The sequence below is a fragment of the Panulirus ornatus genome, chromosome 50 (assembly GCF_036320965.1).
Source record: "Panulirus ornatus isolate Po-2019 chromosome 50, ASM3632096v1, whole genome shotgun sequence".
NCBI classification, from domain to species: domain Eukaryota; kingdom Metazoa; phylum Arthropoda; class Malacostraca; order Decapoda; family Palinuridae; genus Panulirus; species Panulirus ornatus.
The window spans coordinates 13,614,814-13,640,924 of NC_092273.1; the positions used below are offsets into that span (position 1 = coordinate 13,614,814).

A 26,111-nucleotide genomic window follows, 5' to 3' on the forward strand; every position below is an offset into this window, starting at 1 on the left:
ACGGTTCAAGATATGGGGGCCACAATGAGTGTATGACTCCCTCTCTTAAAGGTATCAGTAGGTACCTACATATACCCTATTCCATTGTCGCTGGGTACCTGACATAACCTGGTGTTTGTGTATGTGATTACTATTTATATGTTATGGAGAGAGAGAGTTTTACACTCGTGTTGCCCAGTCTTTTAACACTGTCTATATGTATTAAGTCTTTACTCCTATTTGTATACATAAATACACACACATCTCAACCTTAGCTTGGTACCCGAGGGGAAGATGAACCCCTGGGTTGGGTGTGGGCCGACCCGAGCCCAGAACTCGTCTGCATAAACCATGTCCTCATTCATGTTGTTCCTCTCATCCATTAATCTCATACTATACAAGTACTTCCATACATTTCTTTTTGTAACAAGTTTCTTGCTTGATTTCATGCTATATCCTCTGGCTGTCCAGTTTCTACATCTTGCGAAGAACCGCCCAGTCTGCAATCTTCACACACACACACACACACACACACACACACACACACACATATATATATATATATATATATATATATATATATATATATATATATATATATATAGGAACTTGTGTTTCATTTTCCCAGTGGACTCACAGGAATGTACTTGATCACGCGTAAAATTGTGATCCTTTCCAATATATATATATATATATATATATATATAAAGTTGCCATGAGCGATTGTAGGAGCTACAATTATGGCTATAACGATACATCGGCCGCTAGCGTTCTACGTTGGTCACATTAAAAGAAAACGAACAGGGAGGCTTCGAACTGAGTGGCGGGGAACCAATCACCTGTGAGAGGTGATCACACGCAACTTGTGTCCAGAGGCTCTTGACAACAGATGGCGCACGTCAGGAGACACCTGGCTTCAAAAAAAAAAAAAAAAAGTGCCTTTCTTCCACGTACCGTTCAGGAACTTCACTCTACTGTCGATTTAAAGGCGAACTCTGACGCAGTGCTCTTCGTTGGCACTAGAACTGAAAGAGGTGAGTTTACAAGGAATGGCTTAGCGGCCTCTTACATTTGCTCACCATGGAAGAGATAAAAGCAAGGGGTGACCCAATCACCTTTTTGTTTTCCAACCGGACTGATGACGTGGACAGTGAATAGTTCTTCGAAAGATGTAGGTATAGAACAACCAGAGGACATAACACGAAATTATGAGGGAGTTTGTAATAGAAAGGATGTAGTGAAGTACTTTTACAGCATCAGAGTGGTGGATGAATGGAACAGAATGACTGACGACACGGTTACTGCCGCCAGCACACATGAATTTACGTAGTATGACAGTAGAAAATGTTCAAAAGATTGGTCCCCTTCCTGTGCAGTACAAAAAGGTATTAATACAAACGCGCGCGCGCGAGCTCTCATCCACACACAGATGGCGGTCCTACGATTAGGGAAATCCCTATCAGCGTGGTATAGCTAATTACTAAATAACATAAGCAGTCAAACACATGCGATCTGCGTCTGTTTTTCTCTCATCCGTAAACAACGCGATGTATTAACCTTGCAGTCTTATACGCTGTCACTCACTGTCCTAAATCCATCATCTCATGCTATTTAGGTCTGACATGTCATCTAGTGTGCTCACGAGACTGCTAGTGTGTAGTGTCGTGTCGTGTCAACTGACTGTGGAAGGCGTTCCCTATAAGTATAGAGTGTGTTAGCTTTGATGGGCACGAAAGAAAAATGGATGCGTCTCGGGTTCAGCCTTCTTCATGGGCTAAGGACAAATAATTCACAACATACATACATAAATGTTGAAGAACACGCGTATAGTTAGAAGAGGTTGGAGGCGAGTGAGGTTAGGGTTAGGTCTGTTCTATCTCTGGGCTGCTGTGGCCCGCCCCTCCCTCCCATACCACTTCTCATGTGCCTACCGCACCATCGTAATGCTTACACATCGGCCCCTCCCTGTAGTGTGTGTGTATATATATATATATATATATATATATATATATATATATATATATATATATATATATATATATATAGAGAGAGAGAGAGAGAGAGAGAGAGAGAGAGAGAGAGAGAGAGAGAGAGAGATAAGAGATTGACAGTACTGTTCTCCCAACACAGATCATGTTGACGAATGTTTCATTCTAGCCATTGAGAAAAGTTCAACGGATTCTACGTCGGGCACGTCATCTTTTCGCATACGTGGAGCACACCTGCCGTGGGATTCCGTTCAGATGGTCAAGCAGACTGTGTATGTGCCTGTGTGTGTGTTAAGTCCAGCATTGCGTCATCGCTTATGCGACTAGGTTTCTCAAGTCTTACCCAGTTTTCAAGGAACTCGCGCCTTTTTCCAATCGTTTTCGTTTACGAGTCTCATTTATGCAATTCTCTACCTGCAACAACAACACGAGGCCGTGTGATTGACGATGTCTTTTCCTGGTGAAAGGTTTACTCTTTTTTTTTACGAGCTTGGATCTAAATGCTGGCAAAACTGTTTAAAGACACAACGTTCGTAGTACAATTATGATTGAAAGGGAAAGCAGATGTATCCGCTGCCAGACGTACGAAAACTCGAGTCATCAACTACTATCGGGATCTTATATTCAAAAGTGTACATACATCTTTATATGATATATAGCTAGATATTCTATGAGTAACTTAATATATTTCTAAACTCATGTTTAGGTAGATATATATGTCTGTTGTCACTGTACGACTGACTCAGACAGGCGAGTTGAAGTTCTTTGGGATGGGTGGACGTGTGTTTAACTTTTAAGTGCATCTTTTTACCCGGATTTTAGTACTTTCGGCCACTAATATGTAGGATTCAGCACGGGTGGATTATACAACAAGATACACTCTCAAGGTGAGTCAATTACGAATTCCCTAAAAGCAGAAACAACGTAGTGATAAGGGCATTCCTGACGAATTCTCCATCTGGCACTGTTGTTCAATTGGGCTGGACTTCGTGTCTGAGAGGGAACGGGTGCACTACGCATAGGGCCTGAACCTTAACAAATATGGTGCGTGAGTTTTATTTGTCAGTACACATTAGACATTAGGCCCCCCCAAGTTAGGTCAGTTGACGACGAGCTGTGTCGTTAACTGATTCACCATGACCATATGGGGGTTAATGGACGGTTACCAAGCAGTCGTAGGGTGCGTTATTTTCACCGCAGTCTCTACCCGTCATTTAGAAGTATACCTCGTTACTAGTTTCATACTATTTGCCCTAGTGGATAACAGCAGTGCTAGCGACTTTATAGTAGGCATGATTTCACTGCTAGTGATAGTGAACGCAGAAGGTTACAGCCTGTGGCACGGGCGGGGCGGGTCCCTGTGAGTCTTTGCTATTGTGTAATTCGGCGCTACTGATGAGATTAATTACACCCTCATTCTTTATAAGTACAACAGGCATACGCACGCACACGGAAGCATGCTAGCAGAGGCCTTAGCAGGCAAGCACGCACGGCTGTACACACACACACACACACACACACACACGTTCATGTACTTAAACTTTCACACACACACACGCACCCATGCGCATACAATATTCACACGTAGGTACCTTAATCCTAAGAGGAGATAAAACGGAGGTAACGTAGCTGAGGTGAATAGATGATTTATTATTATTATTATTATTATTATTATTATTATTATTATTATTATTAATCACAACCCCTTTTTATGTTGCTCCTGCTGCTTCAAAGCTGCTCTTCAATCAGGAGTAGGGAATGAAGTAGGAAATGGGATTCCGTAATTAAGGCATAGTATATCACAGGGGACTGTAGGAGGAAATGATGATAAAGAGATGAAAAAGTGAACCAGACGACAGAAGAGAAGAATCAATTTAAGGGAAAAGAAAAATATACGAAGCCAAAAAGAGAATTGTAAATTGTTTCATATATATAGCTTCTATAGTGAAGGATCAAAGCAGAATGTAGACCGAATAGGGCCTAAAACGCCCTATTGCTCAACACCAGCGTCGAGCGAGAACAATGCAGACAGGTTATTTACTTATTTTCCCTAAAGTACGAAGGTTATACTATGCAAACAAATACCATACTATGAAATGTGAGGGGCCTCCCCTGAGTAACCCTTCACAAAATCTCGAGCGCTCTAGGGTGTGTTGTGTGTGCCAACGCAGAAGTCACCAGAATAATATGTGACCCAGTTTTAGCCTTCCACACGCACCACTCCCTACCTCCCTCGCCTCTCGTGTGAGCGGAGTTGATTACAAACCGCCGTAAGAGTAATAACCTCCAATATTGATAAGGAGGAACAGTGAAGGGATCATAGAAAAGGGTATTGCATAAATATATATGAAGAGGTGTCGATAAGTGTATTATAAACAATCTTAGATCCAAGCAAAGGTACTAGATTAAAACGGATAAATACTAGGCTAAAACGCTATTTCGTTCCACTGGGCTAAGACGGTATTTCGTTCCAGACGGTATTTCGTTCCAGTGTCCCAGTTAGTCTTAAGACGTAAACAATAGGTAAAGACAGTATTTCATTCCAATATTCCAACTAGACAGCCATAAACGATAAGCTAAGACGGTATTTCGTTCCAGTGTCTCAACTAGCTTTAAGACGTAAACAAGAGGCAAAGACGGTATTTCGTTCGTGTCCCAAACAGCAAGCAGTGTGACACACCTTTCAAGGCGTTTAAGGTGTTTTTTTGCCTGAGGGTTGGGATCAGTATCAAGTGTGTGTGTGTGTGTGTGTGTCGAAGGGAGCCTCTGTAATGACAATTCTAAAAGCCAAGAAAGAAACAATTCAAAGACGTTTCATTGTGCTTAGCGGTCGTATATCGTCGTGCTCGAGGGGTCGTACATCATCGTGCTGAAAGGTCGTATATCGTCGTGCTCAATGGTCACATATCACGTGCTCAAGGGACGTATATCGTCGTGATCAGCGGTCGTATGTCGTCGTGCTCAAGGGTCGCATATCACGTGCTCAAGGGTCACATCACGTGCTCAAGAGTCACATATCACGTGCTCAAGGGTCGTATATCGTCGTGATCAGCGGTCGTATATCGTCGTGAATAAGGGTCGAATATCGGTGTGCTCTCAGGAGTCTTGCATCGTCGTGCTCAAGGGTCGTACTTCGTTGTGCTCATGAGTCGTATAACAAGTGCTCAGGGGTCGTATATCGTCGTGGTCAAGGGTCGTGCACATAACCCCGGGCCAGTCTAACAGACACCAGCCATGTCCGTAATCTGCTAGAAAAGACAAGTAATGATACAGGAGTAACACTTTACGTGGCACACTTATAACGAATCCGGCAGACTTTTATGATGTATCATTTATGACACGATTCACTGAGGTTTACGTTGGATGACGATTTAGATCATTGTAATTAACGCACATGGTACACTGTTCCGTGTGCCAGTGCTCTGTGATGTTACGTAGCGAGAGAGACGAGGACAAAAGAATTGGAATTTCAGAGTAAGACAAGGGAACGAAAATTAGCGTGTCAGAAAATCGCAGATAACTGAAGGAATGTAAAATTTGTAGAAACATTCCACATAGACATTAGAACTGTTATATATATATATATATATATATATATATATATATATATATATATATATATATATATATATATACACATTTTGTCGTCGGGTCAGTGACCTGAAGCGGGTACAAATTGATGATTGGCTAGAGTTGTAAATAATCTTATCGCCTGTTAATTAAATAGACGTGTTCATAGATAGAGCTACTTCGTAGATACTTGTCTGGTAAGTGTTGCTGAAATGGTTTAACGGTCCGCACGCTCCGAGGTGGGCTGGCAACGCTCCAAGGTGGGTTGGCAACGCTTCAAGGTGGGTTGGCAACGCTCCAAGGTGGAATGGCAACGCTCCGAGGTGGGTTATTGATGAAGGTGGGGGGCACAATAAATCTGCCGGAGATACCGGCACAAATTAAATCGAGGAAGGTTGACCAGATCCCTTGTAAAAGTCTAAAGACTGATTGACGCAAAGTTGTTCGCTACGTTGAAAATTACCCAAAATCTTGTTCGCTACGTTAAAGATTACCCATTAATTTTGTTTGCTACGTTGAAAATGACCCATTAATTTTGTTCGCTAGGTTGAAAATGACCCAAAACCTTAGTCGCTACGTTGAAAATGACCCGATGTCTTATTGCTACGTTGAGAATAACCCGTTAATTTTGTTCGCTACGTTGAAATTGACCCAAAATCTTAGTCGCTACGTTGTAAATGTTGCTACGTTGAGAATGACCCAAAATCGTGTTCGCTTCGTAAAAAAGACCCAAAAATCTTGGGCACTCCGTTGAAATTGACCCACAGTCTTGTACGCTACGTCGAAATTTATTACAGGAAGATAAATGCTGATGAACTTCGGTAAAACAATCAATGATGTAAGGCTTTTGCATACATATGACAGCGAAGACTTCAAAAGATAGCGAAAGATAAGTTTGCAGAGCTATATTTCAGTTCATAACTTCCTTTTTTCAGTATTTATTGCAAGTCTTGAAATGATGTTGAGTCATAATGATCACAATGACATATATTGTGTAATTTTTCAAAGGATTTCGCAAGCCCTGTTGCTCACAGGATTGGTATAATGGATTTCAAGCTGAAATTTTCACCTTACGAGGTGACGCAATAGTATAAATGAGTTTGTGTATTCATGATGTTTTGCAAGTGGTCAACACATGGAAACCAAGACAAGGATGAGCAACTGGTTAAAGGTGGTTTACAACGTGAGGTAATGAGCTGGTTGGAGAGGTTACTATATCAGTGATGTCTTTTAAAAGTGGTATACACGAGCCCAAGTACACCTCACAGTTAGTTAGAGAGAGAGAGAGAGAGAGAGAGAGAGAGAGAGAGAGAGAGAGAGAGAGAGAGAGAGAGAGAGTTTGGTTACTGCTTGAGTTATCTAGTAGACGACTGACCATTATTTGGACTGAAAAGTTCACAGGCTTTTTGCCTTTGAAAAAAAAAAAAAAATGTGATGTCTTTCTATTCCTACGACACGAATCCATGAGTCTCTGTTCTGTTCTGCTATCACAAACAGCCACGTTGGGACCCAGCGGTCTGTGTCTGTTCGAATTTCTTTGTATATATATATATATATATATATATATATATATATATATATATATATATAAACTTTATATACGGGAGACCCTTGGTTCCACTATGACCACAGTGTCCCAAAAGCGTGGTTGTGATTCAATGGGTGGAAAGCTTTGGAGAAACCCGGGAAAGGCGGAGTGAATATGTCTGTCGATTTATGAGAACGGTGGCAGCGTAAACCAATATAACTTTGCGAGAAAGAAGTTTTTTTTTTTTTTTCCATAGTTCCTAAGGAATGTACATGCTTCTTTTGAGAGGCCTCGCTCGTTTCATTTCCTCGTTTCCTAAAGTCGCTACAAGCCTCCACACTCGCCTCCACCTAGAATTGATCAGACTTCCCACAAGCTGTTCCTCTCAACACCTTCACATCCAACGGTCTCTTCCTCTGCATGCCTGGCATTTACCACATAATCCAGTAATGCCCTTTGGCCCTAATCCCAACTCACCCATGGATATTCATGTGTATATTTTTGATCTTTATAAATCGAGTATTCACAATCACATAGCCTTATTAAGCACACGGCTCGACAAACTGTTCGCCATTTTCATTTATACTTTAGTATCACGTTGTGCCCAATTATACCTTTAACTGCCTCATCATCCTCTCTTACCTTCAGATCCACCACCAGTAATACTCAATCGCTTCCCTTAAAATTGCTGACGCACTCTTTTGTCTTCTCCCAAAACACTTTCCTCTCTTCCTCACTCCTTTCGATATCGGTTGCATAACTACTGGCAATCACCCACCGCGTAATCTACTTTCCATTCTTATTCACGTCACTCTTTTACATATTCCCATAATTTACTCCTCACGCACAGGTGCCATTCCCGACCTCTGCTTTCGCCTTCACACTAGCCTTAGAATTAACCCCCTCAAGGCCTTTCCCCTCCTTTGGCTTAGTTTCACTCAGAGCTAGAACAGTCCAGGTTCCTTTTCTCAAACATACATCCTAATTGGCCCTTCTTCTTCTTCTTCTTCTTCTCCTGGTTACATCCACACACATTTAAACGCCCCAGCCAGAGCCTTCAAGAGAATGAGCCCACCCAGTATGACTCGCTGTGTTCCCAGTTGTATAGAATACGAGGAAATGGGAGGGTTTCCAGGCCCCCCTATCCCAGGCATCCCAAAGAAGAGAGGGATCCAGTGGTGTATGTTACAGGGGTTTCTGAACCCCGAGAGTTACGTGTGCGGGAAGGGACGTCTGGTAACACTGACGTGTACGTGAAGGGATGTCAATGTAATGGGGAGTGTTCCTTAACACCCATGGCTGAAGCATGGAATGAATCCCCAGCAGCACCGGAGAACAAGCGATCCAGGATATGGTGTGGCTTTGACTAGATCTTTAACTTTCCTCTGTTTCAAAATCATTAATAAAATGATTCGCCAGGTCATCGCCAAGCATGGGGGCTTTAGCTACGTGAGAATTTATGGCTTTTAACTATCCAGTGGTCATCTAGTCAGAAGTCTTAACTGTTAATTATACATAAATATAAAGTCTTAACTGTTAATCATACATAAATATAAACATTGTGTTTAATGGTTTCCCTTAGAGGGGGTTTACAGGGTCCAGGTGGCTTGATTTTGATATCAACACGACTGAAAGGAAGGGAGTTAGGAGGTGAAGGATTAGGGAGGAGGAGGAGGTTGGTGGATGGTTCTTCGATGTGCAGTAAGAAAGCAAAGATGTAAGTAGAAGGAGATGGACGTGAATTGGAAAATGGATCAAGGGGACTGAATCCCGGTTGTATGTTGTCTGTGCGACATTTTTTTTTAGATTTTAATGACAGTCAACCTAATTATTGGTCATAAGTGATTTCGTGTAATTTAATGGAATTGTGGGGGGGGGGGGGGGAGAAGTGGGTTGGCTGGTTGCTTGGGTTTCAGGTCTATCAACTGCCAGGGGTCATTAAAGGCCGTCAACTTAACGTTAACTTACGACATATCCACCCAACCGAATCACCTTTTTAACACCTTCCCCAGGTGTTCAAGATAATTCTAAGACCACGTCATAACACCATGTGTCTGTTATCCATAGGGGAGGGGGGAAGTGTTTTCATGATTTAATAGCTATCGACACAGCTGACTCGCTATGTACCTAAGAAGCCATGCACATTAATAGGTGTGATGTAGGGGAGTGGGTCTAATGTAATATGTTTAAAGTACTGTACTCACTGAAATCGTGTGTGCAACTGACTGCCTCAAATCAGCCAGGCTGTGACATTATATAAGGTTGAAGATCTGAATAACGCGAGGAACAATTGTCTTCCTAAGTCGGTTATGTGTGTTTCACGTAGGAGTGGGTGACAGACGATACAGATCGGCATGACGTATCGTTTCGCCAGGAGAAATTGTGAAAGATGAAAGAAAATGTGGCCTCGCTCGTCACGACAGTTTATTTATGGATTTGTATTCGAGTCACGTAATATCTATCTATTTATCTATCTATCAATCTATCTATCTATCTATCTATCTATCTATCTATCTATCTATCTATCTATCTATCTATATATATATATATATATATATATATATATATATATATATATACTCGAAGTGCTCCAGGCTTACGAAAATATTTCTTTTTTTTACCAACAAACCTGCGAAGCATTTAATACCTCTTCCGTCCCTTGAATTTCAGAAAGGCAATAGGTAATTAATGATAATAATAATAATGATCATAATTATAGTAGTCATAATGGTAAGTGATGATAAATTAATGCTGTGAAACCACCCAACAAAGAATTCTGGAAAGGCAGAAGAAATTTGCAATCTTGTAAGCCAAAGAATTGGAGATGACAGGTCACGACCGATGAAATATAATCGGCCTTGATGTCAGATTATAAGCTAAGCTGCTTTCCCCACGGGCCTCTTCCCACACATCTAAGTAATTGTTCTCATATATATATATATATATATATATATATATATATATATATATATATATATATACACACACACACGTATATATGCTTGAGGATATGGAAGACAACATAACTCAAACTTTTCCCCTACAATGTGCTGGCTCCGTAAAAGCAGACAAGCGCTCAGTGCGAACCACTCTCCCTCAACAAAGACCATGGAGTAAATCCTTCCTCTGAGCACCACCATCACCAACAAAGTCACGGGGAAGGTAAACATCAAACTGGCACTCCGTCCTTAGGACGACGACCCACAGAACCAACAGCACACAACTCAGGCGAACCATGAAGACATTTGGTACCACCCTCCAACTTTTCTGACCCCCCCCCAACCCAGCCACATTCATTCATCCCCCCCTTACCCCCCGAAAGAACACACAGACGTACTCCACACTATTCAAGAATTAGTCACAAACTCTCCACAACCCCTGGAAAATGACAGCCGCGAAAAACAACCAGAACAACAGCTTAACCACCCTTCATACCAATAGACGTATACAACTCAATGAAAACATTACAAAACTACCCTTCCAATCGGCCCTGGCAACGTCTCAAACTTGCCCAGAAAACGTATCGGCCCAACAGCGGACCAAGCAAGCAAGCAAGCACTTACAGACACCCTCAACCACTCCTGATTACAACACAAAATCTCAGATTTCTGGAAACTTGCCAGCATAGTACTCATCCTACAACCTTTCCAAGTTACGCAACCCCACCTCTATCGCTTTACATCATTGTTATCATCAATATCCAAACTATTACAATAACTGATCCAATACACAGTCAGCCAAAATATTCTACTCTCACCCACGGAACACTTAGCTCTGACTACCACACTTGACATGGACCCCACCCGACATATCGTTCCATCCAACTCTCGTACTATTATCCCCCTCCTACAATATTAGTGGCATAAGATGTCAATAAAACATTCGAGTTAATCCCAGACGCCTCCTCATACAGAAGACACGTGACATCAACCTCCACGGCAATGACATGAAAAGCTAAGCCAACATCATAGGTGATTGCCGTGCCAGAGTCGTTCACAAAGGCCTCACCTCTGAGAATCCTCAAGCTCTCCAATGGAATTCCCAAAGGAGTTCTTTCTCCAACCCTCTTTAGTCTTTTTCTACCCGACTTCCCATCATCTGCTGACCACAGTGTGATAGTCCTTTATGCAGATAACCCTCAAAGTGAAAGAGGATGTATACGTCAGAAGTGGAGGGAACAAGGAGAACGGGGAGACCAAATTGGAGATGGTATGATGGTGTGTGAAAAAGATTTTGGGCGATCGGGGCCTGAAGATGCACATGGGTGAAAGGCTTGCAAGGGAGAGAGTGAATTGGAATGATGTGGTATACTGGGGGCGACGTCCCTTCAGTGGAATGAACCTGGGCAGGTGAGGCGTCCACGGTAAGCCATGGAACGTTCTGTGGGGCCTGGTTGTGGACAGGGGGGAGCCGTGATTTCGGTACTTTACGCATAACAGCAAGAGAATGGATGTGAGCGGACGCGGCTTTTTTTTCCCATCTGTTTCTGGCGCTACCTCGATAACGCAGGAAATGGCGATCAGGTATAATATATATATATACATACTGTGACAACAGTTGTTATTTACATTTCAGGAGATGGTGGAGCGGCAGTATGTCGGACCCTGCCTCTCCCCCAGCCCCGCTAACACCACCAGCCTCCCCAGCCTCGGCCTCACCCTCCTCGTCAGATGATGCGCCTCGTTTCTCCCCGCACCCAGCCCCCACTACCTCCGCCGTCTCACCCTCACCGGCGTCGTCGTCTTCTCGGTCTAAGGCATCGGCGTCATCGACCTCCGCGGCCTTTGCTTCCTCCGAACCGACGTCTTCGACTAACCTCAGCCTCTCGCCCGTTGCTGCCGAATCCAGTGATGTAGGCTTGGCTGTCGCAGCAGCGTCAGCGGCGGCAGTAGTCAGCAGCCGCGGCGGGAGCGAAGTGTCGCCCGGGGCAGCCACGCTGGAGGGAGGAGTTTCCTCAAGGCACAGACAAGAGGTGCTCGCCGCCTCCCTGGACGCGTCGTCCTCGTCAGTCCAGTTCTCGTCAGAGGTCTCCAGCTCCAATATAGACGTGGACGAATCCTCCCTCACCTGCGACGGAACCCAAGGCTTCGTCGCGGGACCCAGCGGTCCCTCCTCCCCGGGCTCACCCGACTCCTCCGAGGCCGCCAACGGATCGCCCCACTTCCGATCTCCCTGGCAGCCCGGTGGGAGCCCCTGCCCGTGCGCGGCGGCACCGTCTTCCTCCGGGTGGCAGCCGGAGTGCCACAGACCCGCGGGCGAGAGCTCGGTCTCCCGCTCCATCTGCCTCCCGACGTCGCCTTGCTCAGCCGCCGCCGGCACCGCAGGGACCTCCTCGGCCTGGCACTCCGACTCCTTCTGGGGTAATCTGGAGGCGACTGACGTCACGTCCACGGGACCCCCGGACTCGACGAAGACCGCAGCGGGCACCTCCCACCCGAGCTGGAGGCCGGACTACAACTGCACGGCATCGGACGAGCTAACCTCAACGACGACGTGGCCCCAGGAGGCCGTAAACTCCACCCTCGACGGCGGAGCTTCGTCCTCATCCTGGTGTGGGGAGGCCGAGGCTGCCGCCGCCGCCGCCGCCGCCGCCGTGGCCGCCTCGTCGTGGGAGTGTGACTCTCCCGACTCTAACTTCGGCGCCGCCTCCTCCTCCCCTCACTCCTCCCCTCCGAACTCCTCCACGTCCCACGTCAACATGAAGGTCACGTCGTCCACACACACTGGCGTGCCCAACCCTACTGTCAACTCTACCTCCCAGTACCTATCAGAAGGTAGCCTCCAGCTCCCCACATGGCGGTCTCGGGCGTCGTCGGCCCCTCTGTCTCTAACCCGTGTACTGCCCACCACCCCTCCGCCAAGACCTCCCACCCCACCACGCCAGCCAACGCCTCCGTCCAGCCGCCGCCGCGCCCACGTCCAGCCCCTGACGTCCCTCAGGCGTTCGGTGTCCCCGCCGGCCCGCAGCCACGCCAGCATCCACTCTCCCTCGTCCGTGAGACGGTCCCTCTCTCCTCCCCGTCCCCACGCCCATCACAACGTCCCTGTCCGCAGGTCCGTGTCGCCGCCTCACCCCCACCACCACCACCACCACGCCAACGTCCAGCCGCCCACGCCGCCCTCGCCTACTGTCAGACGCCGGCCGAGCCCCAGAGCCAGGTACTGTGACCCTACGTCTCGTCTTTTAAGACGTGCACATGTTTGATGGTGTGCCCTCAGTAGATGTTTTGGTTGGAACAGTTTGTGTTGTTCAGAATGATGGGGGGCAGATGACATGCCTGTGTAGCCAAATTCTTGATTATATTAACAGAGTTCTGGATTACATTTACCAAATGCTTGATTATATTAACAGAGTTATGGATTACATTTACCAAATTCTTGATTATATTGAGTTATGGATAACATTTACCAAATTCTTGACTAGATTTTGATCACATTGACTATATGGTTGATTTAAAGATTTTTTTTTGGTTTACAATGAATTATCTATTACATGAATGAAGTTCTTGATTACACCACTAATTAGGTGACCTGGACTATAATATATAAGAATATATGTATGCATTATGTGGGTGAAGTACGTGTATTCTGGTACATTACCTTTTTATTGAGTAAGTGAACAAAATTTGATGTATTTTCCTTATACATGGATTTTATTAAATAAATTTCTTTGTTGATATTGTCCATGTGTTGTTATATATGTATATATATATATATATATATATATATATATATATATATATATATATATATATATATATATATATATATTGCACATAACGACTGACTGCCAGATTTGCCGTGCCAGAGATCTTTCGACTAGATTTTTTTTTTTTACACTTACGTTAGTACATATCACAACATGTTATGTTTACATGTAAGGGATTGTTGTTATGCTTAAGGCAAACCAGAAGCTTTAGTAACACGAGTTAATGAACTCCTCAGAACCTCCAGTGTTGTGAACGTAGGACACAATAATATTACTTGCGACTTTGGCCATCGAACAGATCAACAAGTACAGAGTTTTGATTACATCCGATTCCCTTTATATCGATTATACCCGATTCTCTTTAAATCGGTTACATCCGATTCCCTTTATATTTATATCGATTACACCCGATTCTTTTTATATCGATTACATCCGATTCCTCTTTATATATTTCAATCCTCACCTTTCAAGATAATTTGTTGCAGAGGCAAGATCTCTTATGATAACTGATAACATTAGGCCACTCTGTCTTGCAGGCTTCCTATGATAACTGATAACATTAGGCCACTCTGTCTTACAGGCTTCCTGTGATAACTGATAACATTAGGCCACTCTGTCTTGCAGGCTTCCTGTGATAACTGATAACATTAGGCCACTCTGTCTTACAGGCTTCCTGTGATAACTGATAACATTAGGCCACTCTGTCTTACAGGCTAGAGAGGATTACTTACTGGTAATCCCCAGGTCAGTCGACCAAGTTCGACCAGGATGACTGTCCCTCCCCCAGGTTAGTTCTGGCCATTATCTTATCAGTCAGTGACGTCAGTCAAGATATTTGAATTTGCTTGAGGTCGATAGATGGGGGTCAGACGGGCGGGAGATACCGCTGGTGACGTCATCAGGGGTCACGCTTTCTTACAGGTCAACCAGGGATTGCAGGTCAGCCAACGTGGGTTGTTTGGTATCACCGGGTCTTTGACCAGGTCACCTTTTATATGGGTTGTGGATATTACCAGGTCATTTCCTTACAGGTTAACCAGGTTAGCTAACTGATATCACCAGGTCACTTACAGGTCAACCAAGATAGCATACTGATATCACCAGGTCACTTACAGGTCAACCAGGATAGGTTATTGATATCACCAGGTCACTTCTTTACAGGTCAACCTGGATAGCTTATTGATATCACCAGGTCACTTCCTTACAGGTCAACCAGGATAGTTCACTGATATCATCAGGTCACACTCTTACAGGTCAACCAGGGTAGTTTATTGTAACACCAGGTCACTCCCTTACAGGTCATTATCTTTCAGATCTGCCAGTATAGCTCACTGATAACACCAGGTCACTCTTTTACAGGTCAACCAGGATAGCTTACTGTTAACACCAGGTCACTCTCTTGCAGGTCAACCAGGATCGTTCCTGGTAAAACCAGGCCACTTTCAGGTCAGCCAGGATTACTTCTGATAACACCAGGTCACTTCCAGGTCAGCCAGGATTACTTCTGATAGCACCAGGTCACTCACAGGCCAGACAGGATATCTTACTATTTATCATCAGTTCCAAGTTAGCCAGGACAATTTACTAATAACACCAGGTCACCCTATTTCCAGGTCAGCCAGGGTAACACAGTTAGTACCAGGTCACGGCTTTTCAGGTCAGTGTGAGGATGACATGATAATACCATATTGGGTCTTTCAGGTCAGCCAAGATCACTTATCTTCATCATAACGCCAGGTCATTTCAGGTGTGGTAGGATAGATTTTGTGCATGATAACCGATCATTTCAGGTCAGCCAAAGATAACTGATAAAACCAGGTCTCCCTTTCTCTACCAGATCAGCCAGGACGCCCAGCCCAAGACCCCCTAGACCCCCGAACTCGACCCCTGAACCGAGCCCCTCCCCCTCCCAGCAGTCACCACGCCCTCACTATGCCAAGATGAGGGGGCGGTGAGCCACCGACCACGCCCACACCGTGTGAAGATAGCAGGGTGGGGATGGGGGGTCGTCACTGGCCACGCCCACACCGTGTGAAGATATCAGGATGGGGAGGGTCACTGGCCACGCCCACACCGTGTGAAGACAGCAGGGTGGGGAGGGTCACTGGCCACGCCCACACCGTGTGAAGATAATAGGGTGGGGTTTACTGGCCACTCCCACACCGTGTGAAGATAACAGGGTGGGGGTCAACACTGACCACGCCCACACCTTGTGAAGATAGTAGGGTGGGGGGTCAACACTGGACACGCCCACACCATGTGAAGATAGCAGGGTGACAAGTGAGGACCAGGTGAAGATGGTGTCGGGCAGACTTGCCAGGTTGATGTCGGCCGACCCAGCTGCAACCATGCCCAGAGGGACCCTCTAAAGGAAGCCTTTGTGTGAGGACAGACCACTGCACTGTTCTATGCTGGACACTTCACACACACACACACACACACACACACACACACACAAGTAACTCTATCACCCCATCCTTAGCCAGGTGGTTGTACCGACCACATCCTCCCGTAAGTGTCCAATCTCCTCTCCTCGCCACCACCATCACTTCCATTCAAGACTTGTGTGGAGATCCTTGGTGCTACTCGTCTCGTTTTTAGTGTTAGCTCGCCTCTCTGCTGCAGCCATTTGTGTGTCACCTTTTCAACTTCATCTTGACTGTCGTTTAAAACTGCCTGTCTTTAAGGACCTTTCTCTACGAAGGAGGAAAAAGAGATGATCTCTTTGTATTGGAGCCTGATGCCATGGTTAGTAAGAACGCCTTCCTCTTTGTCCAGTTAATGCCAGCCTTATGTATCGGAATATCTGACTCACGGAGACGCTTAGATAACCTTTAAAGGTGGATTTTTCTCCTCGGTGTTCTCAGAGAGCGAGTAGCCAGACGCCGCCGCTCGAACCAGGGCGTGGCCTCCACCAGCAGGGGAGGGATCGTCACCCAAAACACACATGCCAGACCATCCTCCTCTCCTGCTCGGCGACGGCCCCTCGCACTCTATATCCCCTCCGTCTCTCTCAGCGGGGCTGTCCCTACTCTATCTAGAGGTCGTTTTTCCTTACGTGTAATGATCTTTTTAAGAGGTGTAGGGGTGGGGGCAGGCAGAGGTCAAGGTCGCGACTGTGTGGGTCACCGGTATGTATCACCGGGGTTTACTGTATTGCTAGTCTGAGAGTCTCCCACAGCTAATGATTCCATTTATTAATTTTTGTTGAGAATATGTATGGGTGCGTGTGTGAATACTTGCAGTGTGTTATGGGGGGAGAGTTTTGCACTCGTGTTGCCCCGGCTCTTAACTCTCATGTGCACCAGGTCTCTTCTTATATATATATATATATATATATATATATATATATATATATATATATATATATATATATATATATATATATATATATAAATATATATATATATATTTATATATATATATATATATATATATATATATATATATATATGTATATAAATATATATATATATATATATATATATATATATATATATATATATATATATATATATATATATATATATATATACAAAGAGAGGATGAACAGCTGGGATTGGCTGTGGGCCGCCTGCTGCCTCCAGGATTCGAACCCAAGCGGGAAGGGGACACTTGCTAATTCACGGTCATTAAAGCTACCCGTTTGTATGTGGGACGACGAACAGATGTGGTCCGGGTGTATAAGCCGGACGAGTTGGCCAAAACACGAAGACGGGCCCTCGAGATTTGTGGGTCGCATATCCAACCGGTGTACCACGGACGCTCATGAATACCGTTAATATACATGTTTAGAGTGTATGAGGGCATGTGTGTGTGTGTGTGTTGTGCTGTATGTATATCCGTTTATGTATGCTTAAATTATGAATTTTTCAAGGCTCTCAAGATGGTGCGAATGCCTTCTACAATATCTTCCAGTATCTGAGAGCTTGATCATCCTCCCCCTCCTCCCGCCGCTCCAGATTATTCTCCCCTCCTCCTCCCGCCGCTCCAGATTATTCTCCCCTCCTCCTCCCGCCGCTTCAGATTATTCTCCTCTCCTCCCGCCTCCATATCAGCGTGACCCTTTCGTCATCAGGAGGTGGCTGTGGCCTCTGGTTGTTGAACGGTGACAGACCAGGAAGTGTGTGTGTGTGTGTGTGTGTGTGCGTGGATCTATATGTGCGTGTGTGTGTATGTATGTAGCTACTTTATGCTTCTGGTTCCCCTCCGCTCACTTTAAGGGGGGCAACACGACCACCACGCCATGTTTCATGCTTGTGGACCCACTTTCACATGCCAAGCTGCCTGCCTGCACATCTCTGTCACCCACCATCACCATCACCCTGTGTTAACGTGGGATGAGGAGGCGTCCCCGTCCCCCCCCCTTGCGACACTGCTCTGCTGACATTACCAGTCGTTCCACTGCTACCTTCCCTCCTCCTCCTCTTCCTCCTCCTGTTCTTCCTCTTCCTCTTCTTTCCTTTCCTGCCTACGGAAGCGCGACACAAACACAGACGAAAAGGCGTTTCTACACTGGGTTCAGCGAGCACAGGAGGAACGCTATAGATTCACATCCCAAGTACACTTCGACACTATACCCCTCACACTTGACACCACACCTTACCCTTGAAGGTACACCACACACTTGACACTACACCCTTCCCCTTACCCCACATCATACCCCACACCCTACCTCCCTGCCCCACACTTTACAAGCAGCAGCAGTTCACTTACAAATACCCGTCCACGTTGTCCTCAGACTTAGAAATTATATATATATATATATATATATATATATATATATATATATATATATATATATATATATATATATATATAATGATTTTATATTTATATTAATTATATGCAAGATGTTGATGAATTATATACTGAAGTGTCATCATTTGCTCACATATCTTCACTTTAGCCAGTAATGTGTGGTGGGAATAATTTAAAAGGAAAAAAAAAAAGATATTGTCGTACCACACAATACTCAAAGTCATATTGGTCTCCATCAAGGTGGTACGGTACTAGAGAGTGTCAAGAACCATATAGGGAAAATCCAGTATTGTTCATTGTGCGTGTGTGTACATAAATATATATGTATAGCTATAAAAAAAAAAGAAATACGATAATGTGTAAGTGATGTCTGAGAATCTCATTATCCATAATTATAGTTTTTATATCGGTACATATCAAATCTGCATTTGTAAACGGAGCTCAAGTGATATGCATTTTTTTTTTTGTGTTGAATTTGGTTACTACGATTTATATAGGCGCATTCGAGACCTAATAGTAATGGAGATGTATGGATATGGTCCTTGCAGTTTAGCTTTTGGTAACTGGCTACTGGGGCTTGCTATTATATAAATACATATATGTATATCTGTTGAGATTATATACACCAGTGTTGTATCAATAATATTTCTGTATTAAAACTGCTTGATAAGGGATCATATTTGTCATTTAATTTAATTTCACCTGCTGTCCAGAATATATATATATATATATATATATATATATATATATATATATTATTTGTCGCTGCCTCCCGCGTTAGCGAGGTAGCGCAGGGAAACAGACGAAAGAATGGTCCAACCCACCCACATACTGATGTATATACATAATCGCCCATACACGCATATATACATACCTATACATTTCATTGTATACATACATATACATACACAGACAAATACATATACACACATGTACATATTCATACATGCTGCCCACAGCCATTCCCGTCGACACACCGCCACACATGAAATGGCACCCCTTCCACCCGCACGCGCGCTAGCGAACGCTAGGAAAATACAACAAAGACCACATTCGTTCACACTCAGTCTCTAACTGTCGTGTTTAATGCACCGAAACCATAGCTTCCTTTCCACATCTAGGCCCCACAAAACTTTCCATGGTTTACCCCAGACACTTCATATGCCCTGGTTCAATCCATTGACAGCACGTCGATCCCAGTATAACACATAGTTCCAATTCACGCTATTCGTTGCACGCCGTTCACCCGCCTGTATGTTCAGGCCCCGATCGCTCAAAATCTTTTTCACTCCCATCCTTCCACCTCCAATCTGGTCTCCCACTTCTCGTTCCCTCCACCTCTGACACATATATCCTCTTTGTCGATCGTTCCTCACTCATTCTCTCCATGTGACCAAACCATTTCAATACATCCTCTTCTGCTCTCTCAACCACTCTTCATTACCACACATCTCTCTTACTTTTTCATTACTTACTCGATCAAATAACCTCACACCACATATTGTCCTCAAACATCTCATTTCCAACACATCCACCCTCCCCGCACAACCCTATCTATAGCCCACGCCTCGCATCCATTTAACATTGTTGGAACCACTATTCCTTCAAACATACCCAATTTTGCTTTCCGAGATAATGTTCTCGCCGTCCACACATTTTTCAACGCTCCCAAAATCTTCGCCCCCTCCCTCACCCTGTGACTCACCTCCGCTTCCATGGTTCCATCCGCTGTTAAATTCACTCCCAGATATCTAAAACACTTCACCTCCTCAAGTTTTACTCCATTCAAACTTACCTCCCAATTGACTTGTCTCTCAACCCTACTGTACCTAATACCTTGCTCTTATTCACATTTACTCTCAGCTTTCTTTTTTCACACACTTTACCAAACTCAGTCACCAGCTTCTGCAGTTTCTCACCCAAATCAGCCACGAGCGATGTATCATCAGCGAACAACTGACTCACTTCCCAAGCTCTCTCATCCACAACATACTGCATACTTGCCCCTCTTTCCAAAACTCTTGCATTCACCTCCCTAACAACCCCCATATATATATATATATATATATATATATATATATATATATTTTATCGCCGTTTCCCCCGTTAGCGCCAGAAACAGACGAAGAAAGGCAGCATCTGCTGCTCACATCCATAATCTGGTTATCATGTCTAGTGTACTGAAACCACAGCTTTCTATCCACAACCAGACCCCACAGACCCTTCCATGGTTTACCCAGGTCGTTTTCACCTGCCCTGGTTCAGTCCCCTGACAGCACGTCGACCCCTGTGTACCGCATCGTTCAAATTCACTCTATCCCGTGCACGCCTTTCCCCTTCCTGCACATTCAGGCTCCAAACGCTCAAAAACGTTTTCGTTCTATCCTTCCTTCTCGAATTGGGACTCCCCGTTCTCCTTGTCCCCTCCACATCTGACACATATCCTCTTTGTCTACCTTTTTCTCACTCATTTTCTCCACACGACCAAATCGTTTGAGCACATCCTCTTCAGCCCTCAACCACATTCTCTTTATTACCACACATCTCTCTTACCCTTTCATTATATATATATATATATATATATATATATATATATATATATATACAATCGCTATTTCCCGCGTCAGCAAGGTAACGCCGGGAAACAGACGAAGAATAAATGCCCACATACACACAAATACATACATATACATATCAACATATACATACACATACACATACATTACATACATACGCATATACATATTGATACTTGCCTTCATCCATTCCTGTCGATGCCCCGCCCCACAGGAAAACATCACTATCCCCTGCTTCATCTAGGTAGCGCCAAGAACACAGACGAAAAGGCCCCATTCGTTCACATTCAGTCTCCAGCTGCCATGTGTAATGCACCGAAACCACAGCTCCCTATCTACATCCAGGCCCCACAGACCTTTTCATGGTTTACCCAGGACGCTTCACGTTCCCTAGTTCAGTCCATTGACAGCACGTCAACCCCTATGTACCACATCGCTCCACTTCACTCTGTCCCTTGCACGCTTTTCGCCCTCCTGCATATTCAAGCTCCGATCGCTTAAAATCTTATTCACTCAATCCTTCCTTCTCCAATTTGATCTCCCCGTTCTCCTTGTTCCCTCCACATCTGACACATATATCCTTTGTGTCAACCTTTCCTCATTCATTTTCTCAACACGTCCAAATCGTTTGAGCATATCCTCTTCAGCCCTCAACCACACTGTCTTTATTATCACACATCTCTCTTACTCCTTCATTATATACATATATATATATATATATATATATATATATATATATATATATATATATATATATATATATAATATATATATATATATATATATATATATATATATATATATATATTTTTTTTTTTTTTTGCTTTGTCGCTGTCTCCCGCGTTTGCGAGGTAGCGCAAGGAAACAGACGAAAGAAATGGCCCAACCCACCCCCATACACATGTATATACATACGTCCACCCACGCAAATATACATACCTACACAGCTTTCCATGGTTTACCCTAGACGCTTCACATGCCCTGATTCAATCCACTGACAGCACGTCAACCCCGGTATACCACATCGCTCCAATTCACTCTATTCCTTGCCCTCCTTTCACCCTCCTGTATGTTCAGGCCCCGATCACACAAAATCTTTTTCACTCCATCTTTCCACCTCCAATTTGGTCTCCCTCTTCTCCTCGTTCCCCCCACCTCCGACACATATATCCTCTTGGTCAATCTTTCCTCACTCATTCTCTCCATGTGCCCAAACCATTTCAAAACACCCTCTTCTGCTCTCTCAACCACGCTCTTTTTATTTCCACACATCTCTCTTACCCTTACGTTACTTACTCGATCAAACCACCTCACACCACACATTGTCCTCAAACATCTCATTTCCAGCACATCCATCCTCCTGCGCACCACTCTATCCATAGCCCACGCCTCGCAACCATACAACATTGTTGGAACCACTATTCCTTCAAAGATACCCATTTTTGCTTTCCGAGATAATGTTCTCGACTTCCACACATTCTTCAAGGCTCCCAGAATTTTCGCCCCCTCCCCCACCCTATGATCCACTTCCGCTTCCATGGTTCCATCCGCTGCCAGATCCACTCCCAGATATCTAAAACACTTCACTTCCTCCAGTTTTTCTCCATTCAAACTCACCTCCCAATTGACTTGACCCTCAACCCTACTGTACCTAATAACCTTGCTCTTATTCACATTTACTCTTAACTTTCTTCTTTCACACACTTTACCAAACTCAGTCACCAGCTTCTGCAGTTTCTCACATGAATCAGCCACCAGCGCTGTATCATCAGCGAACAACAACTGACTCACTTCCCAAGCTCTCTCATCCCCAACAGACTTCATACTTGCCCCTCTTTCCAAAACTCTTGCATTCACCTCCCTAACAACCCCATCCATAAACATATATATCCATATATATATATATATATATATATATATATATATATATATATATATATATATATATATATATATTTGCTAGACACAAGGAACTAGATATATTATTATCATTTTTTATTTAATGATATACTGTACTTTAAAACAGTGTTTTACGAGATGTTACTAAAACCCCGTGATAATAGGTTAAACATTAACACGCAAGTTTACGATCAAAGTGTTGGTAGATTACAATCTCCCGACATGGGTTCCGAAGAAGGAAAACGGGAATTTTTTTCCCCGCTTCGTCTTGCCGTTCAAAATCTCTCGTCACTTATATAATTAGCGTCTTGCCACGCTAAACCTTAAGTCATGCGTTTATTACCACCTCTCTCTCTCTCTCTCTCTCTTTCATCCGCGTACAAAAGTCGCTGCCTCGCTTTCCCCTTCACTTGCCAATTTAATCTTGGAAAATATTCTCACTAGTTAAGGCACCCAGCACGAGGAAAAAAAAAAAAATAACTAAGGTTTTGAATCAAACTGAAAAATACAGATTTCGTTTGTTTAAACACACGATCATTGAATGAACACTTTATAAACGACAATGTTACATTTCCTAACCGCTGTCGCTGGGGTACCCGACGTTGCACAGGAAAATGAACGGCATATAAATTTTCTTTTTTAAACATTCATTGAAAGAACATTTGATTGATGCTTACGATACGTTTCTTGATATTATAACTTGTGATGTATGCGTCTATAACAAGGGTTTTGAAAAGGGGTCTTCGGTGGCCTTTAAAACGGCCTTTAAATTGCCCTTCCAAGCCCAATGTGCGACAGCTCGAAGCCTTTCCCAGATTCTGACGGGCCCGCGAGAGGAGCTACGTGTCGGCCGTGAAAGAGTAACAGACAAACGGACGTACAAACGCTTGAAAATATGTGGATATACCTGTAGTGCTACACCCCTCCACCCCCCCCCCCCCCTCATTCTGCAAAACCATCTGCTGGCTTCCCCAAGAACACCACCCGCTAGCTCCCCTCAGAACAACACCAGCTGGCTCTTCAGAACACAATTTTTTATCTTTGCTCTCCAGAACATCACCTCCTGGCTTTCCCACCAGAACACCCTCTTCAAGGTCCACCCCCCCCCCCCACACACACAAATGTCACCCCACTAAAAGACCAGCTGCTGGCTTTTCCCACAACACCAGCTGCAGACTGCCACGGAACACTTGTTGGCTCCTCCCAGAGCACCCCCTGCTTCCTTCCCCAGAACATCACCAACCCTCCTCTTCCCTTAGTACCCCAGAGCACCAGCACCGGGTTCGCTCTCCTTCCCTGCAGTAGAACACCACCACCTGCTACTTCCTCCTGCTCCTCCGCAAAACATCGGCCGCTACGTATCTCTTATCACATTAGACTTTCACTACTGGTCTTGGCCTCGGGCACTCAGGAGCTGGTTGAACTGCACCTCTGCAAATCGAGCGCTCAAGTCGTGCGCTGTGGACGATGCCTTCAATTCATTCATCAACTTCTGGGGTCCATAAGGCGTCGAGGTCCTCAACAGCAAACTCTTGTTGCAGATGGAGATCCTTCGCCATGCAATTACTCGGCTGTCAATCGATCTGACACGCTTTCCCACTTATCTATTATCCCCTTTGAGCATAAAATCCCCTTAAGGCTCAGGCTAAAGGGTCGTATTGTCGTGCTTAAGGGTCCTACGCACAGTTAGGTCTCTCAAGGGTCGTACCGTCGCTGGGCAAGCCAACGCATTGGAGGGTCGTACCGCCGCACGTATGATGTAAACACACCTGAAAAATATGTCACTACGGGATTTTCTAAGTCAAACTCCGCCGCGCCAGGATCACAAATATCTCCACCACCTAACCGACAAAAGACGATGATAATTCAGTCAAGGAAATTATACATATTCCTCCCCAGTTCAGCAACCATAATTGCTTTGGATAATGAATAGCTTCATGCGCAAAAGAGAGACAAAGACTCGCCAATCTTAAAGGATATCATATATCTGGGTTTAATCGCATTCTTATGACACATGATTCGCACACAAGGTCCGTTTTAAGGTTCCTTCCTTCCTTCCTTTACTGAGTACTCCACATACTTAAAACGATACACAAAAGTTGACAGGTAAGCCAAATGTAACGGCAAAGTGATGCAACTCCATGTATTTGACCAGGTCTCTCCATATCACCATATTTGTCTAAACGTATTGACCAGGTCTCTCCATATCACCATATTTGTCTATACGTACTGACCAGGTCTATCCATATCATCATATTTGTCTGTACTCCATATCATCATATCTGTCTATACGTACTGACTAGATCTCTCTATATCATCATATTTGTCTATACGTATTGACTAGATCTCTCTGTATCATCATATTTGTCTAGACGTACTGACCAAGTCTATCCATATCACCATATTTGTCTAAACGTATTGACCAGGTCTCTCCATATCACCATATTTGTCTAAACGTATTGACCAGGTCTCTCCATATCACCATATTTGTCTAAACGTATTGACCAGGTCTCTCCATATCACCATATTTGTCTAAACGTATTGACCAGGTCTCTCCATATCACCATATTTGTCTAAACGTATTGACCAGGTCTCTCCATATCACCATATTTGTCTAAACGTATTGACCAGGTCTCTCCATATCACCATATTTGTCTAAACGTATTGACCAGGTCTCTCCATATCACCATATTTGTCTAAACGTATTGACCAGGTCTCTCCATATCACCATATTTGTCTAAACGTATTGACCAGGTCTCTCCATATCACCATATTTGTCTAAACGTATTGACCAGGTCTCTCCATATCACCATATTTGTCTAAACGTATTGACCAGGTCTCTCCATATCACCATATTTGTCTAAACGTATTGACCAGGTCTCTCCATATCACCATATTTGTCTAAACGTATTGACCAGGTCTCTCCATATCACCATATTTGTCTAAACGTATTGACCAGGTCTCTCCATATCACCATATTTGTCTAAACGTATTGACCAGGTCTCTCCATATCACCATATTTGTCTAAACGTATTGACCAGGTCTCTCCATATCACCATATTTGTCTAAACGTATTGACCAGGTCTCTCCATATCACCATA

General features: G+C 44.1%; 1 protein-coding gene across 4 annotated transcripts; it reads left to right on the forward strand.

Moving 5' to 3' along the window:
• The first annotated feature begins 2,714 nt into the window (after positions 1–2,714).
• LOC139764611 (uncharacterized) lies at positions 2,715–19,212 on the forward strand. Of its 4 annotated transcripts, none has more exons than XM_071691457.1 (4): positions 2,715–2,854; positions 11,641–13,224; positions 14,487–14,561; positions 15,612–15,750. In XM_071691457.1, exons 2-3 carry the CDS (start codon positions 11,660–11,662, stop codon positions 14,509–14,511), a joined length of 1,590 nt encoding a protein of 529 aa, XP_071547558.1. In that variant the 5' UTR covers positions 2,715–2,854; positions 11,641–11,659; the 3' UTR covers positions 14,512–14,561; positions 15,612–15,750. The 4 variants fall into 4 exon arrangements, with proteins under 4 accessions (XP_071547558.1, XP_071547559.1, XP_071547557.1 ...); XM_071691458.1 differs by having other exon boundaries at positions 15,593–15,629; XM_071691456.1 differs by lacking the exon at positions 14,487–14,561 and having other exon boundaries at positions 15,593–19,212.
• Positions 19,213–26,111: the final 6,899 nt, after the last annotated feature.